At 52.5% G+C, this 12,408-nt stretch overlaps 1 protein-coding gene across 2 annotated transcripts in view; it reads left to right on the top strand.

The window, feature by feature from the left end:
* LOC104639950 (fer-1-like protein 4) overlaps window positions 1-12,408 on the top strand; it is a 47,722-nt gene that overhangs the window by 6,969 nt on the left and 28,345 nt on the right. For both annotated transcript variants that reach the window (XM_075768793.1, XM_075768792.1), the window contains exons 5-17: window positions 4,206-4,297; window positions 4,906-4,947; window positions 5,058-5,219; window positions 5,508-5,568; window positions 6,790-6,921; window positions 7,084-7,146; window positions 8,168-8,252; window positions 8,513-8,672; window positions 8,891-9,074; window positions 9,826-10,012; window positions 10,223-10,587; window positions 11,225-11,333; window positions 12,108-12,306. In XM_075768793.1, the coding sequence (XP_075624908.1) occupies window positions 4,206-4,297; window positions 4,906-4,947; window positions 5,058-5,219; window positions 5,508-5,568; window positions 6,790-6,921; window positions 7,084-7,146; window positions 8,168-8,252; window positions 8,513-8,672; window positions 8,891-9,074; window positions 9,826-10,012; window positions 10,223-10,587; window positions 11,225-11,333; window positions 12,108-12,306 (1,841 nt within the window). The remainder of the gene's footprint in view (window positions 1-4,205; window positions 4,298-4,905; window positions 4,948-5,057; window positions 5,220-5,507; window positions 5,569-6,789; window positions 6,922-7,083; window positions 7,147-8,167; window positions 8,253-8,512; window positions 8,673-8,890; window positions 9,075-9,825; window positions 10,013-10,222; window positions 10,588-11,224; window positions 11,334-12,107; window positions 12,307-12,408) is intronic.

The raw sequence follows: 12,408 nt of genomic DNA, 5'->3' as shown, positions 1-12,408 counted from the left end.
ATTACTAAGAAAAATAACTCTATCGTGGCCTAAAGGCTTCAGCAAATCTAGCTACTCATGCTAAGTGAAGCTAAGCAAACAGCATGAATCACACCATGTTGTAATCCTAAGTAATTTATTATAATTAAAACTTTTTACATTAAACAACTGATATCCCTCAACACTGGTGCACAGTGTACCCTAATGCCATCAAGCCATGAAGGGGCAGAAGCCATCGGTATTTCTGGAGTGACAGGGGATCCCAGCAGCTGACTCTACTGGAGGCTGAAGTGAGTCTAACTGGGAAAAGCACCTCATTGTGACTGGCCTGGAGGCTCCATGCATCCTGGGTATAGACTACCTCTGGAGAGGGTATTTCAAGGACCCAAAAGGGTACCGGTGGGCTTTTGGTACAGCTGCCTTGGAGACAGAGGGAACTGAACAGTTGTCTGCTTCGCCCAGTCTCTCAGAGGACCCTTCTGTTGTGGGGTTGCTGAGGGTTGAAGAACAACAGGTGCCAATTGCTACCGTAACTGTGCACCGGCGGCAATACCGCACCAACCGAGACTCCCTGGTTCCCATCCATAAGCTGATTCGTCAACTGGAGGGTCAGGGAGTGGTCAGCAGAACCCGCTCACCCTTTAACAGTCCCATATGGCCAGTGCGGAAGTCCAATGGAGAGTGGAGGCTGACAGTAGACTATCGTGGCCTGAATGAAGTCACACCGCCGATGAGTGCTGCCGTGCCAGATATGCTGGAACTTCAATATGAACTGGAGTCAAAGGCAGCACAGTGGTACGCCACAATTGATATAGCTAATACATTTTTCTCGATCCCTTTGGCAGCAGAGTGCAGGCCACGGTTTGCTTTCGCTTGGAGGGGTGTCCAGTACACCTGGAATCGACTGCCCCAGGGGTGGAAAAACAGCCCCACCATTTGCCATGGTCTGATCCAGACTGCACTGGAACAGGGTGAAGCTCTGGAACACCTGCAATACATTGACGACATCATTGTATGGGGCAACACAGCGGAGGAAGCTTTTGAGAAAGGGAAGAAAATAGTCTAAATCCTTCTGAAAGCCAGTTTCACCATAAAATGAAGTAAGGTCAAGGGACGTGCACAGGACATCCAGTTTTTAGGAATAAAATGGCAAGATGGGTGTCGTCAGATCCCAATGGATGTAATCAACAAAATAGCAGCTATACCTCCACCGACCATCATAAAGGAAACACAAACTTTCTTAGGTGTTGTGGGTTTTTGGAAGGTGCACATTCCAGATTACAGTCTGATCGTAAGCCCTCTGTATCAGGTGACCTGGAAGAAGAACAATTTCAAATGAGGTCCTGAGCACCAACAAGCTTTTGAACAAATTAAACAGGAAAAAGTTCATGCAGTTGCCCTTGGGCCAGTCCGGGCAGGACCAGATGTTAAAAATGTGCTGTACACCGCAGCTGGGGAGAATGGCCCTACCTGGAGTCTCTGGCAGAAAGCACCGGGGGAGACCTGAGGCCAACCCCTGGGGTTTTGGAGTCGGGGATACAGAGGATCTGAGGGCCGCTACATTCTGACTGAAAAAGAGATATTGGCAGCCTGTGAAGGGGTTTGAGCTGCTTCAGAAGGGGTTGGTACTGAAGTACAGCTCCTCCTGGCACCCCAACTACCAGTGCTGGGCTGGATGTTCAAAGAGAGGGCTCCTTCTACACACCATGCAGCTGATGCTATGTGGAGTAAGTGGGTCACACTGATCACACAGCGGGCTCGAATAGGAAACCCCAGTCGCCCAGGAATTCTGGAAGTGATTATGGACTGGCCAGAAGGCAAAGATTTTGGAATATTGCCAGAGGAGAAGGTGACGTGTGCTGAAGAGGCCCCATCATATAATAAACTGCCAGAAAATGAGAAGCAGTATGCCCTGTTCACTAATGGGTCCTGTCATATTGTGGGAAAGCATCGGAGGTGGAAGGCTGCTGTATGGAGTCCTACACGGCGAGTTACAGAAGGTGAATCAAGTCAGTTGGCAGAAGTGAAAGCCACCCCATCCAGCTGGCTTTAGACATTGCTGAACGAGAAAAGCGGCCAATGCTCTACCTCTCTACTGACTCATGGATGGTGGCCAATGCCCTGCGCGGGTGGTTACAGCAGTGGAAGCGGAGCAACTGGTAGCGTAGAGGCAAACCCATCTGGGCTGCCCCATTGTGGCAAGATATTGCTGCCCGGCTAGAGAAGCTGGTTGTACAGGTATGTCATGTAGATGCCCACGTACCCAAGAGTCAAACCACTGATGAACATCAGAACAACTAGCAGTGGATCAGGCAGCTAAGATTGAAGTGGCTCAGGTAGATCTGGACTGGCAACATAAGGATGAAGTTTTTATAGCTCGGTGGGCCCATGACACCTCAGACCATCAAGGAAGAGATGCAACATAGAGATGGGCTCATAATTGAGGGGTGGACTTGACCATGGACAGTATCACACAGGTTATCCATGAATATGAAACATGTGCTGCAGTTATGCAAGTCAAGCGGTTAAAGCCTCTCTCGTATGGAGGGAAATATAGATATGGACTGAAATATAGATATGGGGAGGCCTGGCAGACTGATTACATCACACTCCCACAAACCAAGGCAAGTGCTCCGTACTTAGAACGGTGGAAGAAACCACAGGATGGCTGAAAACATCTCCCATGCCCCATGCCGCTGCCCTGAACACTATCCTGGGCCTTGAAAAGCAAGTTCTGTGGTGACATGGCACCCCAGAAAGAATTGAGTCAGACAACGGGACTCATTTCCAAAACAATCTCATAGACACCTGGGCCAAAGAGCATGGCATTGAGTGGGTATATCACATCCCCTATCATGCACCAGCCTCTGGGAAAATTGAATGATACAATGGATTGCTAAAGACTACCCTGAGACAGTGGGTGGTGGGATCCTGAAACGTTGGGACACACATTTAGCAAAGGCCACCTGGTTAGTTAACACAAGGCCAATCGAGCTGGCCCTGCACAATCAAAACTTCCATGTGCTGCAGAAAGGGATAAAGTCTTCATAGTGCGCATGAAGAATATGTTAGGGAAGACAGTTTGGGTTATTCCTGCTTCGGACAAAGGCAAACCCATTTGTGGGATTGCTTTTGCTCAAGGACCTGGGTGCACTTGGTGGGTAATGCAGAAGGATGGGGAAATCTGATGTGTACTTCAAGGGCTGTTGATTTTGGGTGAGAATAGCCAATAAATTAAATTGTATGATGTTAATTGCTAAATAACCCTGCCATTGTATGTCATCACTACTACAATTGCTATAGGCCTTATCAGTGGTATCACAGTAAGCATCACCCAAATTAATGAAGGAAGAACTTTGACAAAACCAAGTGCCACGATGATGGGACTAGAACTGACTTCAGCAACTGGCACCCAGCAGCCTCCTTGAAATCGACATCTTCAACCTGCAGACCGTTGGCACAGGCCCTGTCAGATACGGCAGCCATGAGCTCCGGATGCAGCCACAACAATCCAACAGCACGCACCATCGCTCCTGCCCTGAGAGACTGTCGTGACAGATGGAGCCCAAAGTCATGGACTAAATGAACTCAACGGACATTTTAGAGGGATGGCCCGTAGACTAAATGGGAATGATATCTCCCTGTATATGTACATACATATATATATCAAAGACAGGAAGAGTGGTGGTGATTAATTGGAAAGTGTAGGATCTGGGCATGACGTAGATGCTATGGAATAAGGGGTGGATAAAGTCCTGGATTTTGGCTGGGATAGAGTTAATTTTCACAAGAAGCTGGGAGGGGGCACAGGCAGGACACTGGGGATGCTCTGCCAGGGGTCTCATGCCTCCCACAGAGAGACCGCTCCAAACCCCTGCACGTTAGTTTGCTCTGCTACAGGGTCTCCCCACTTTCCTTGTCAAAAGTGCCCCAAGATGGCTCTTGGGCCTCTCTATGGTATATTTTAGATTTGGAAACTTGAGCCAGCTTTTATTCAGTGAATCCTGGAATTTGGGAAGCTGCAGGGGAGGGAGTTTGGTTAACTCTAGCTTGTTGATGGAGGCAGACAAGGAGAGTCTGGTATAAATAGACTTCTTGTGGGGTTGTGACCCCCTTCTTTCCACCAGAATCTCACTTTTTCTTTTTTACTTGACAGTCCCGTTCCCCTTTTCTGCAGTTGTTTTGTGGCTGCCAAGCTCTCAGGCAGTTTCATTTTCTGTTTGTAGATCTACATTGAGTTGGATTTGCGCTACCAGCCTCCAGATGGCTCAGCTGGGACCTGGGTTGAAGAGGACTTTGTCTGTCAGATGAAAGACAGGTACTGAAATCCTGGGAGCAGCAAATTTCCAGACAGTTTGTACAGCTGCCTTTGCCAGTGGCAGCCTTTGGGATGCAATCCAGCCTCATTTGCTCTCCACCTTTGACCAGGCTGATGCATCTCTGCTCTACAGCAGCAATAAGTGAGCAGGGTTCTTGGAAAGGACATACCTTGTCTTCACAAAGATCCCATGACTGCAACAACCCACTGCACCCTGGGAGTCCTTTCAGACTTGACAGCATTTCTGCAGCCTTCCTGGCTGATGGGAGCAAGACATTGTGGTTGCAAAGTTGCAGAGAGTGTGGCTTTAGACCGTAGCAGCCCCAGGCACCCTGCGTACAGGTGGTGCCCAAAGCCAGGGGAGATGCAGGTGTCTGGGCGGACAGGATGACAGACAGCAGCAAGGTGTGGGGAGCGTCGCTTCTGGAGTGCTAGAGGCAAAGGAGCAGGCACAGAGGGTGGACAGTGGAAATGCATCGCTTAGGAGGATGCTCATGTCCCTGCCAAGAACCAAACAGGAGCATGGCTGGGGCACTGTTACTTAGATGCACTAGTGAACAGCCGCAACACGCTTGTTTTTTTCAGCAAAGCATCTGGTTTTCTTACAGTTCGGAGTTAATAATCTGCAATCCTGGATTTGAGGAGCTGGAGTAAGTAGCCCCACTTGAGTTTATCAGCTCACCGTCCCAGGTGGAGGGGAGGGCACAGTCCGTTCGTCAGGGCTGACCATGCGGCACGTGACGTGGTGGAGGGTTTGCAGGGCAGCCGAGGTGCTGAGAGCAAGTGAACTGGACAGGAGAGCTGCTGCACTGGGCAGGAAGCTGGTGAAAGGCCTGGAGACTGATGAGGAAGAGGAGGAAGAAGATTTCTATGATGTGTCTGAGGTGGAGGTCTCGGGCATTGTCTTCAGCCCTGTGAAGAGGTATCTGTGGCGTGTTCTTCTCTCTTGCCCCTTGTTGGGCCCTGGGGTGGAAAATGCCAGCTCATGGGGTGATTTCTGGGGGAAACCTGCATCTCTTGGCATTCTGCTTTTGCAAAATGTCAGAAACCTTCAGTCTCCAGTGCCCCAAACAGGCACTGTTGGGGATTTGCTCGTTCCCAGGGCAAGGAGCCATTATTTGCCAGGGTTTCTGTTGCTTCCCTTGGTGGAGGCTTGCTCAGGTCCGTGTAGATGAAGACACCTGCTCACCTGGCTTGTTCTTCTGTGCAGCCGCTCCAGACTTTGCTCCGCACGGGACCTCTTTGCCACCCCAACCCCGCAGAGCTTCCAGGTACTGCATCATTGGGTGCACGTCCCTAGAGCTGCCTCTAGCCCCCAGCCGGTCCCTCACTGCCTTGCTGTGGGCCTGGGCTTCTCCAGTTGCCACACACCCCGGTGAGGCCTCTAGCATGAAGACACCTTCTTGCTTTGCATGGCTTCCCTGGGCAAGGTGTGAGATTCACTGAACAAACGGCATCCATGAGTGCTGGCTCCAACATCAGCCAGGAGAAGGGAATCAGCCTGACAGCCACACGTGCCACTGCACAGCACTGCCTGAGCAGAGCTTCAGAGAGCAATGGGCAGGGCTGGTGCCTGCCAGCTTCCCCGAGGCCTTGCCTGGGCCCCCAGGGACATCTATGGGACATGGCTGGGGGTGGAGGGCTGCTGCAGGGGCTTTCTTGGAGATGCTGGGAGGCTGGTATGAAGCTGTGGCTCTGGCTGATGCTCTGACATTAGGTTTATTTGAAACCACTGTGGAGTTTGGAAGTAGCGTTTGGTCCGTCCCTTCTTTTGCCCAGCAGATTTTAGGGCAGATCTCCCAGCCTGGTTACAATTTAAATCCTTTCCTGGTTCTAAATAAAAGTGGACTCACATTTGGGTCTCCTGCTTTTCGGGGCTAGGTCCTATCCACCAAGCAGGAAGCTTTTGCGAGGAGTGGGATTTCCTACCATCCTTTTCCTGAAACTATTATTCTTCACCTTAACACCTGCCTAGTTACTTGTACTGAGAGCAAATGTGAGAACACTTGTCCTGTGTCTTAGACTCGTAACCAGTCGCAGTGAGACAGCCACATTCCAGTCTTTCCAATGGTGTCCATCTCAGTAGGATTCAAAAAGAAGTATTGACAGAAGATACAAAGAGCATCTTCTGCAAGAGCTCTGTGGGCCCCACCATGTGGGAGCAGTGGGTTTGCATCCCCTTGGGATCAGGAACTGAGTGGGGACAGCGCTGCTGGGGGGACAGTGCTGCTGGGGAGGCTGCTCTTGTCAAAGTTGCTGGGGATTTAACACTTCATTTCCTTGCTTGTCTGAAAGAAAATATCTCAAATACCATTTTGGTTTGTCCTGGCTGTAGCAGATTTCAGCAGCCATGCTCTTGCCTGCCTTGAGCGCCCACCCCTGCAGCAAGAGGGTCCTGCACATTTGCGTGCTGGTATTGCTGAAACAAGCTCAAGATGGAGCTGGAAATGAGGAGAGTGCTGATCTGAGGGTTTTCTCCCACATTTTCTCAGGTTGGGATTAATATCATTGAAGCACAGAAGCTGGTGGGGGTGAACATTAACCCCTTTGTGGTAGTCAAGGTTGGAGAGGAGAAGAGGCACACAGCAACGCAGAAGTCAACAAACTGCCCCTTCTACAATGAAGTATGTGATATGGACAGAGGGTCTGTCCTTGCCCTACCAGTGTCCCAAGTGGCTGGGGCCATCCTTGCAGGGGATGCTCGGGATGCAGCTGCTCTCAGGCAGAGGTGCTTGTGGGGCCGTGTTGGGAGCCCGGGTCTCAGCTGTCTTGCTCTTCTCTTTCAGTATTTTTTATTCGAATTCCATGAGCCAAGGGACGTTTTATTGCACAGACTCATAGAGATCTCAGTAAGTATGTCCTCCTGGTTATCCCTCAGCAGTAACTGGTACAGCCCAACACTTCAGCGTGTGTATGCTGTGAGTGATGGACAAAGCAAAGGCACCAGTACCAGGCAGGTTTTCCAGCCAGGGGCATTTGCCCTGCAGAGAGGTCAAAGGACCTTCCTGTGGCCACAGTGGGGCCTGGCCCCGCTCTGAGCCAGCACTGGGTGGTGCTGCCTTCCCACCTCCTCCATGTCAGGTTTTCTCTGCATCCAGTGGCTGGAGTGGAGCCTCTGGGGCAGTGTCTTGCCTGTTGCCTTGCTGCCCCGCTGTTTTGGGGGTGATTCCCTCCTGCCCCTGCTCCTGGATCCTCATCCAGCAGGTTGTGGAGGCGAATTACTGGTGTGAGGGGAGCTCAGCAGTGATTTGTCCTTGTAGAAAAGCCCAGGCAGGCAGAGACCAATCTTCAAAAATCCTCTGGACCAAAGTGTAGGGGCTTCTCCAAGACATGAGACTTTTCTGAAGCTAGCTAAATCCAGCCAGCACCTCCTTTGCCAAACGATCTCCAGTGCTTTCCCTGTGAAAGGCTGTACATCTCCTCTTCTGGTGTGGGTTCAGCAAGCACTGAGCAAGGCTCAGGTTTTGGGATAGACACTTAGCCTGGTGGGGGCATGGCTGTGCCTTGACCCAGCAGGATATGGACATAGGAATCCTGCAGGAAAGCAGGTCTGCCCTTGGTCTGTCATGGGGTTTGTCTTGTCCAAACTTGGGGCTGGCAGAAGAAACTGAATTGGCTGCATATGAACGTGCCTTGGGCCAGGTTTGACGGAGGGCTATGGGCTGGTGGACTCTGTGGGAATGGTTGGGCAGGAATGGGTTTGTCCAGAGCTAACTGTGATGGATCAATGTGCATGAGGAGCTTGCAACTGCTGCCTGAACTGTGCATTGGAATGGGCATCTCTTAGCAGTCCTGTCCTCAGAGATGTCTGGATGTGTCACCTGGCTGCCCACATCTCTTGGTGCTCAGGGGGATTTGTGCTGTCTGCAGGTTTTTCACTCAAAGAAGATCCCATTCCTGGGAACGTGCATAGGAACATTCAAGATGGACGTAGTGACGGTGTACAGCCAGCCAGGTATGACTGACTGCACTGCTCCCTTACCCCGGCTTTGTCTGATGTTTCCTTCATGCTCTGCTGGGTCTGGTGAGGCCCTGTCTTTAAAGCACTTAGTTCACATGAGGACCAGCACTTGCTTCTCCTCCTGGCTGTCTCAGGGCTGGTGACACCTTCTGCACCTTCAGAGGCAGTGTCAGGGCAATCTTTGTGCAGATGTAGTTAGGATGTGAAATGGTAACCTGGGCCCTCCACAGGGAACTCCTTCCCTTCCCTCTCAGATCACAGGTTTTTCCAGAAGTGGGCTGTTATCAGTGACCCCACGGACACCCAGGCAGGCGTGAAAGGCTTTGTGAAGTGCAACATCTCCGTCACCGCACGCGGGGATGTTGTGGCGTCCCTTCCCGCCTCCTCCAGCAGCCAGGATGAGGACATTGAAAGGTAGGTGCAGTGTGGTCTTGTGTGCCCCATGCCTCATGTCTGTCTTTGCACTACCTCTTTTGCCCCGTTTTTCCCTCTTCTGATGGGGAAAGACCCAGGGAAAGAGACCTGTGGTGGGGCAGGATCCAAACCTCCTGCCAGTCAGGGCATTTCCCAGCATCATGTTTCCTGGGCTCCAGGAGAGAGCCAGAGCACAAAGACGTGAATTTGCCTTTCAGGAACCTGCTGCTGCCTAAGAGAGTCCCCGCAGAGAGACCCTGGGCCAGGGTCTGCATCAAGCTGTATCGTGCCGAGGGCCTGCCCAGCATGAGTGCAGGCATCATGGGTGGCTTCTCCAAGATCATAGGGGAGAAAAAAGTCTTTATTGACCCATATGTACAGGTTTCGTTCTGTGGGCAGCAGGTGAGTCTGCTGGGGGGGGGGGAGTCTTCGTGGGCCAGGCTGATCCTCCCTTGGCTGTGTGGCAGCGCGTGCTGGGCAGATGCTGCCGGGAGCCTCCATGGGACACAGCAATCCCACTGGAGTCTTGCTGTCTTTGGCAGTGGCCTGAGCCATGTGGCTGTGGATGTGTGGTGCCCGGATGAGAAGGCTTTTGTGGGACTTTTGTCTCTGCAGAAAGCTGCACAGGGAACAGCCCCAGCCTGAGCACAGCCACTGGCTGTGCAGGCAGAGATCTCATATCCCTAAATGTAGGGAGAGAGTCAGACAAATCCTGGAGCAGAAGTCCTCTGTGGCAAACTGACTTAGCCTGACACCCTTGGGAGACTTTACTGAGCTGATGGCCCTTTTCTTGCACTCAGTGCCAGGGTTTCTGGTCCTGTGATATCCACTAAGAGGACAATCAGTCCCTGGATAGCCTGGTGGGCCGGTGGGTGCTCCCAGAGGACCCTGCAACACCTCTGGGTCTGGTGGTGCTGCCCGCTCGTTCCAGTGTTTGCCTTGGCTGTGCAGGGCACATCCAGGGCCTTGGGACAGCTTCTCCTCGGTAAAGCACAGAGAGCTGGGATGGGGGAAGGAGCCACCTCCAGACCCTGCCCAGCACCATCTGCAGGTGGACAGGAGAACATGCTGTTCCCAGAGAGGCTCTAAGGCATCCCTTGCTCGGACCCCCACCAGCTGGGACTGCGTGACTTTCACACGTTCTCTTTCCCAGGGGGAAACATCGGTGGAGACCAACACCACTGAGCCTGAGTGGAATGAGCAGATCAGCTTCATTGAGATGTTCCCACCTCTGGCCAGGAAGATAAAAGTCCAGGTGCTGGATGATGCCAATGTTGGTGACGTGGCCATTGCTACACACTACATTGACCTGCAGCAGATCTCGGATCCTGGCAGGAATGGTGAGGCTTGGCACGGCTGCCCCTGGGGCAGGGTGTCCTGGGCAGCCTGTGCCACGCACCCTCTGCTCGCCCGTGGTGATCTCCTGGAGGTGGGAAGCAGGAGTGGCCAAAGCACACTCACATCCCTGTGTCCTGGGCTGTCTTCTTGGGGGAAGGTCTCTCTGCAGCAGCACCCTGTGGTGTAATTAGACCCTGTCCCTGTTGCTGCAGGCTTTAATCCCACGTTTGGCCCAGCCTGGGTGAACCTGTACGGTTCCCCCCAGAACTCGACTCTGCGGGACATCCACAAGGACCTCAATGAGGGCATGGGTGAGGGGATCTTCTACCGTGGACGCATCCTCATGGCCATCATGGTGGAGATCTTCAGCAGCCTCAGTGTGGCAGAGAGGAAGCTTGGGGACAAGACGAAAGGTGCCCTAAGCAAACTGAAGCTGAAGAAGAAAAGTAAGAAATCCAAGGAGAAAGCCAAAGAACTGAGCCAGCTGCAGGGAGAGGAGGAGGTTGGGGGCTCTCAGGAGGCCGAGCAGCCCAGGGAGGTCACTGTGGAGGTGGAAGAGCTTCATCCACTCCCCAAGGTGAGTCCTGCCTGTTGGCGTGGCTGACCCACGCCAGCCTGCGGCATGCACAGGCCTCATGGGGAAGAGGCAGTTGGGATCATGTGCTGGTGTAAGCGCTGGAGCAAACCCAGCTTGCCCTTTGCTGGGCCATCCAGGGCTCCCTGAGCCTCCGCAAGGGCCGAGGCCACACCCACAGCCCCAAAACTGCCTCCCACAGTAAGACTGGAGCATTCCCACATGCGCTGCCTGCCTGGCACAGGGAGGACTCTCACGTGGGTGTTATTGCCAGGGCACAGCTGCCTTTGGGCACGTATGTTTTCTCCTCTGGAGCCAGGGAGCTGTTAGCTGGCTCTGGGCCTCCACTTGGCCTGGGAAAGGCAGGCAAGATGCAGTTGTGCTGGTACAGAAGCCATCCCTTGGCCTATGAACCTGTGCAGTGGCTTCATGCAGGCACCAGCCAAAGCCATGGCTCTGCACCAACCCCCCGGGATTTCCAACAAAACTCATCCCAGCAGTGGTGACCTCAGCAGCATCCCACTGATGTTCCTTGGGAGGGCTGGCAGGCACCGACCATGCCCTGCTGCTCTCTGAATTTCTGCTGAGGCGGTGTTTTGGCACACGAGGCTCCCGGGCTGATTTCTGTCTCCTTGCTCAGAACGCGTTGGGGAGGAAGGAGGAATTCCTCCTCTTCGCTGCCTTCTTTGAGGCCACCATGATGGACTCCTCTCTCAGCTCCAAGCCTGTCAGCTTTGAAGTCTCTATAGGTGGGTACTCCCCAGGGCCCCATGTCCAGAAACTATGGGAATGGTGCAAATTTCCCTCTGACAGCCTAAGTCAGCACTGCAGTCCTAAGGTGCCAGCCCTTGCACGGCTCGTGCCTCTGAAACAGGAACTCAGGAAGGATAAGGGATGAGGCCAGGGAGTGTGCACAGGGCTTTAATTACCTTAAAAATCCGGATGCTGTCTTATGGGCTTGGAGATTTGCAGTATTTGTCTGAACTGTTTGTTTGGGGGAAGAGTGGTTGAAGCTCTCCTGGGAAGTGGGGGTGACAAGAGGTAGAAGGTTTGGGAGCAAGAAAGGGAAGCAAAGGAAGGGAAGGTGGGATACTGGGGTTGGCCATGTGGTGCTGAGGGGCTGTGACAGGGGGTGATGGGGAAACAAGTGTAGGAGAGCAGGTCCAAGCCCACACCTGCTAAACTGGATAGGTGAAGATATTTGATGCTGACAAGTCTTCCTGAGTGACTGCTGCCGACCCCAGTGTAGGGGTGTAGATGGCAGCTAGCAGGCACTTGGTGGAGCTGGTGGAACCTGAAGGCATACACAAGGACTTCCTTGCAATTGCCCAGCTCCCTCTCAGCCCTCCTGGTTGTCTGTGTGATGCTCTGATGGTTGGATGCTATTGAACTGCTACTTCCAAAACCAGTGCATGCCCATGTGCTTCTCTTGGCACGATGATTGCACTCTGGTTTTGCAAGCTTGCAAACTTGTTTAACAGTGATCCCACTTACTTGTTTACTGTTTAATGCTTCACTTCAAGGACACTATGGCAAAGCTGAAGAGATTGCAACCAAAGTATGGAGAAAAGTGGAAAAGGGAGAAGTGAAAGAAGAAAAACAGCCTTTGCTGGACCCTGGTTCAGATGGTGAGCTGGATGTTGAAGTCCTGGCCCCAGGTTCAGCAGCACTGAACAAGTCGGTGACAAAGAGCCAGAGACCAGAGCCCATGGAGTGTGACAGGTGAGTCTTCTTCATCCTTCTTTCTCACCTGCCCTGGTCCTGCCCCAGCTTCCCAAATTGTTTATACCAGATATTATTAGAGGTCTGCTCAGCAATGCGAGT

This window comes from Balearica regulorum, chromosome 16 (genome assembly GCF_011004875.1).
Source record: "Balearica regulorum gibbericeps isolate bBalReg1 chromosome 16, bBalReg1.pri, whole genome shotgun sequence".
Classification (NCBI taxonomy): Eukaryota; Metazoa; Chordata; class Aves; order Gruiformes; family Gruidae; genus Balearica; species Balearica regulorum.
This window is presented reverse-complemented; position numbering and strand designations above follow the sequence as displayed.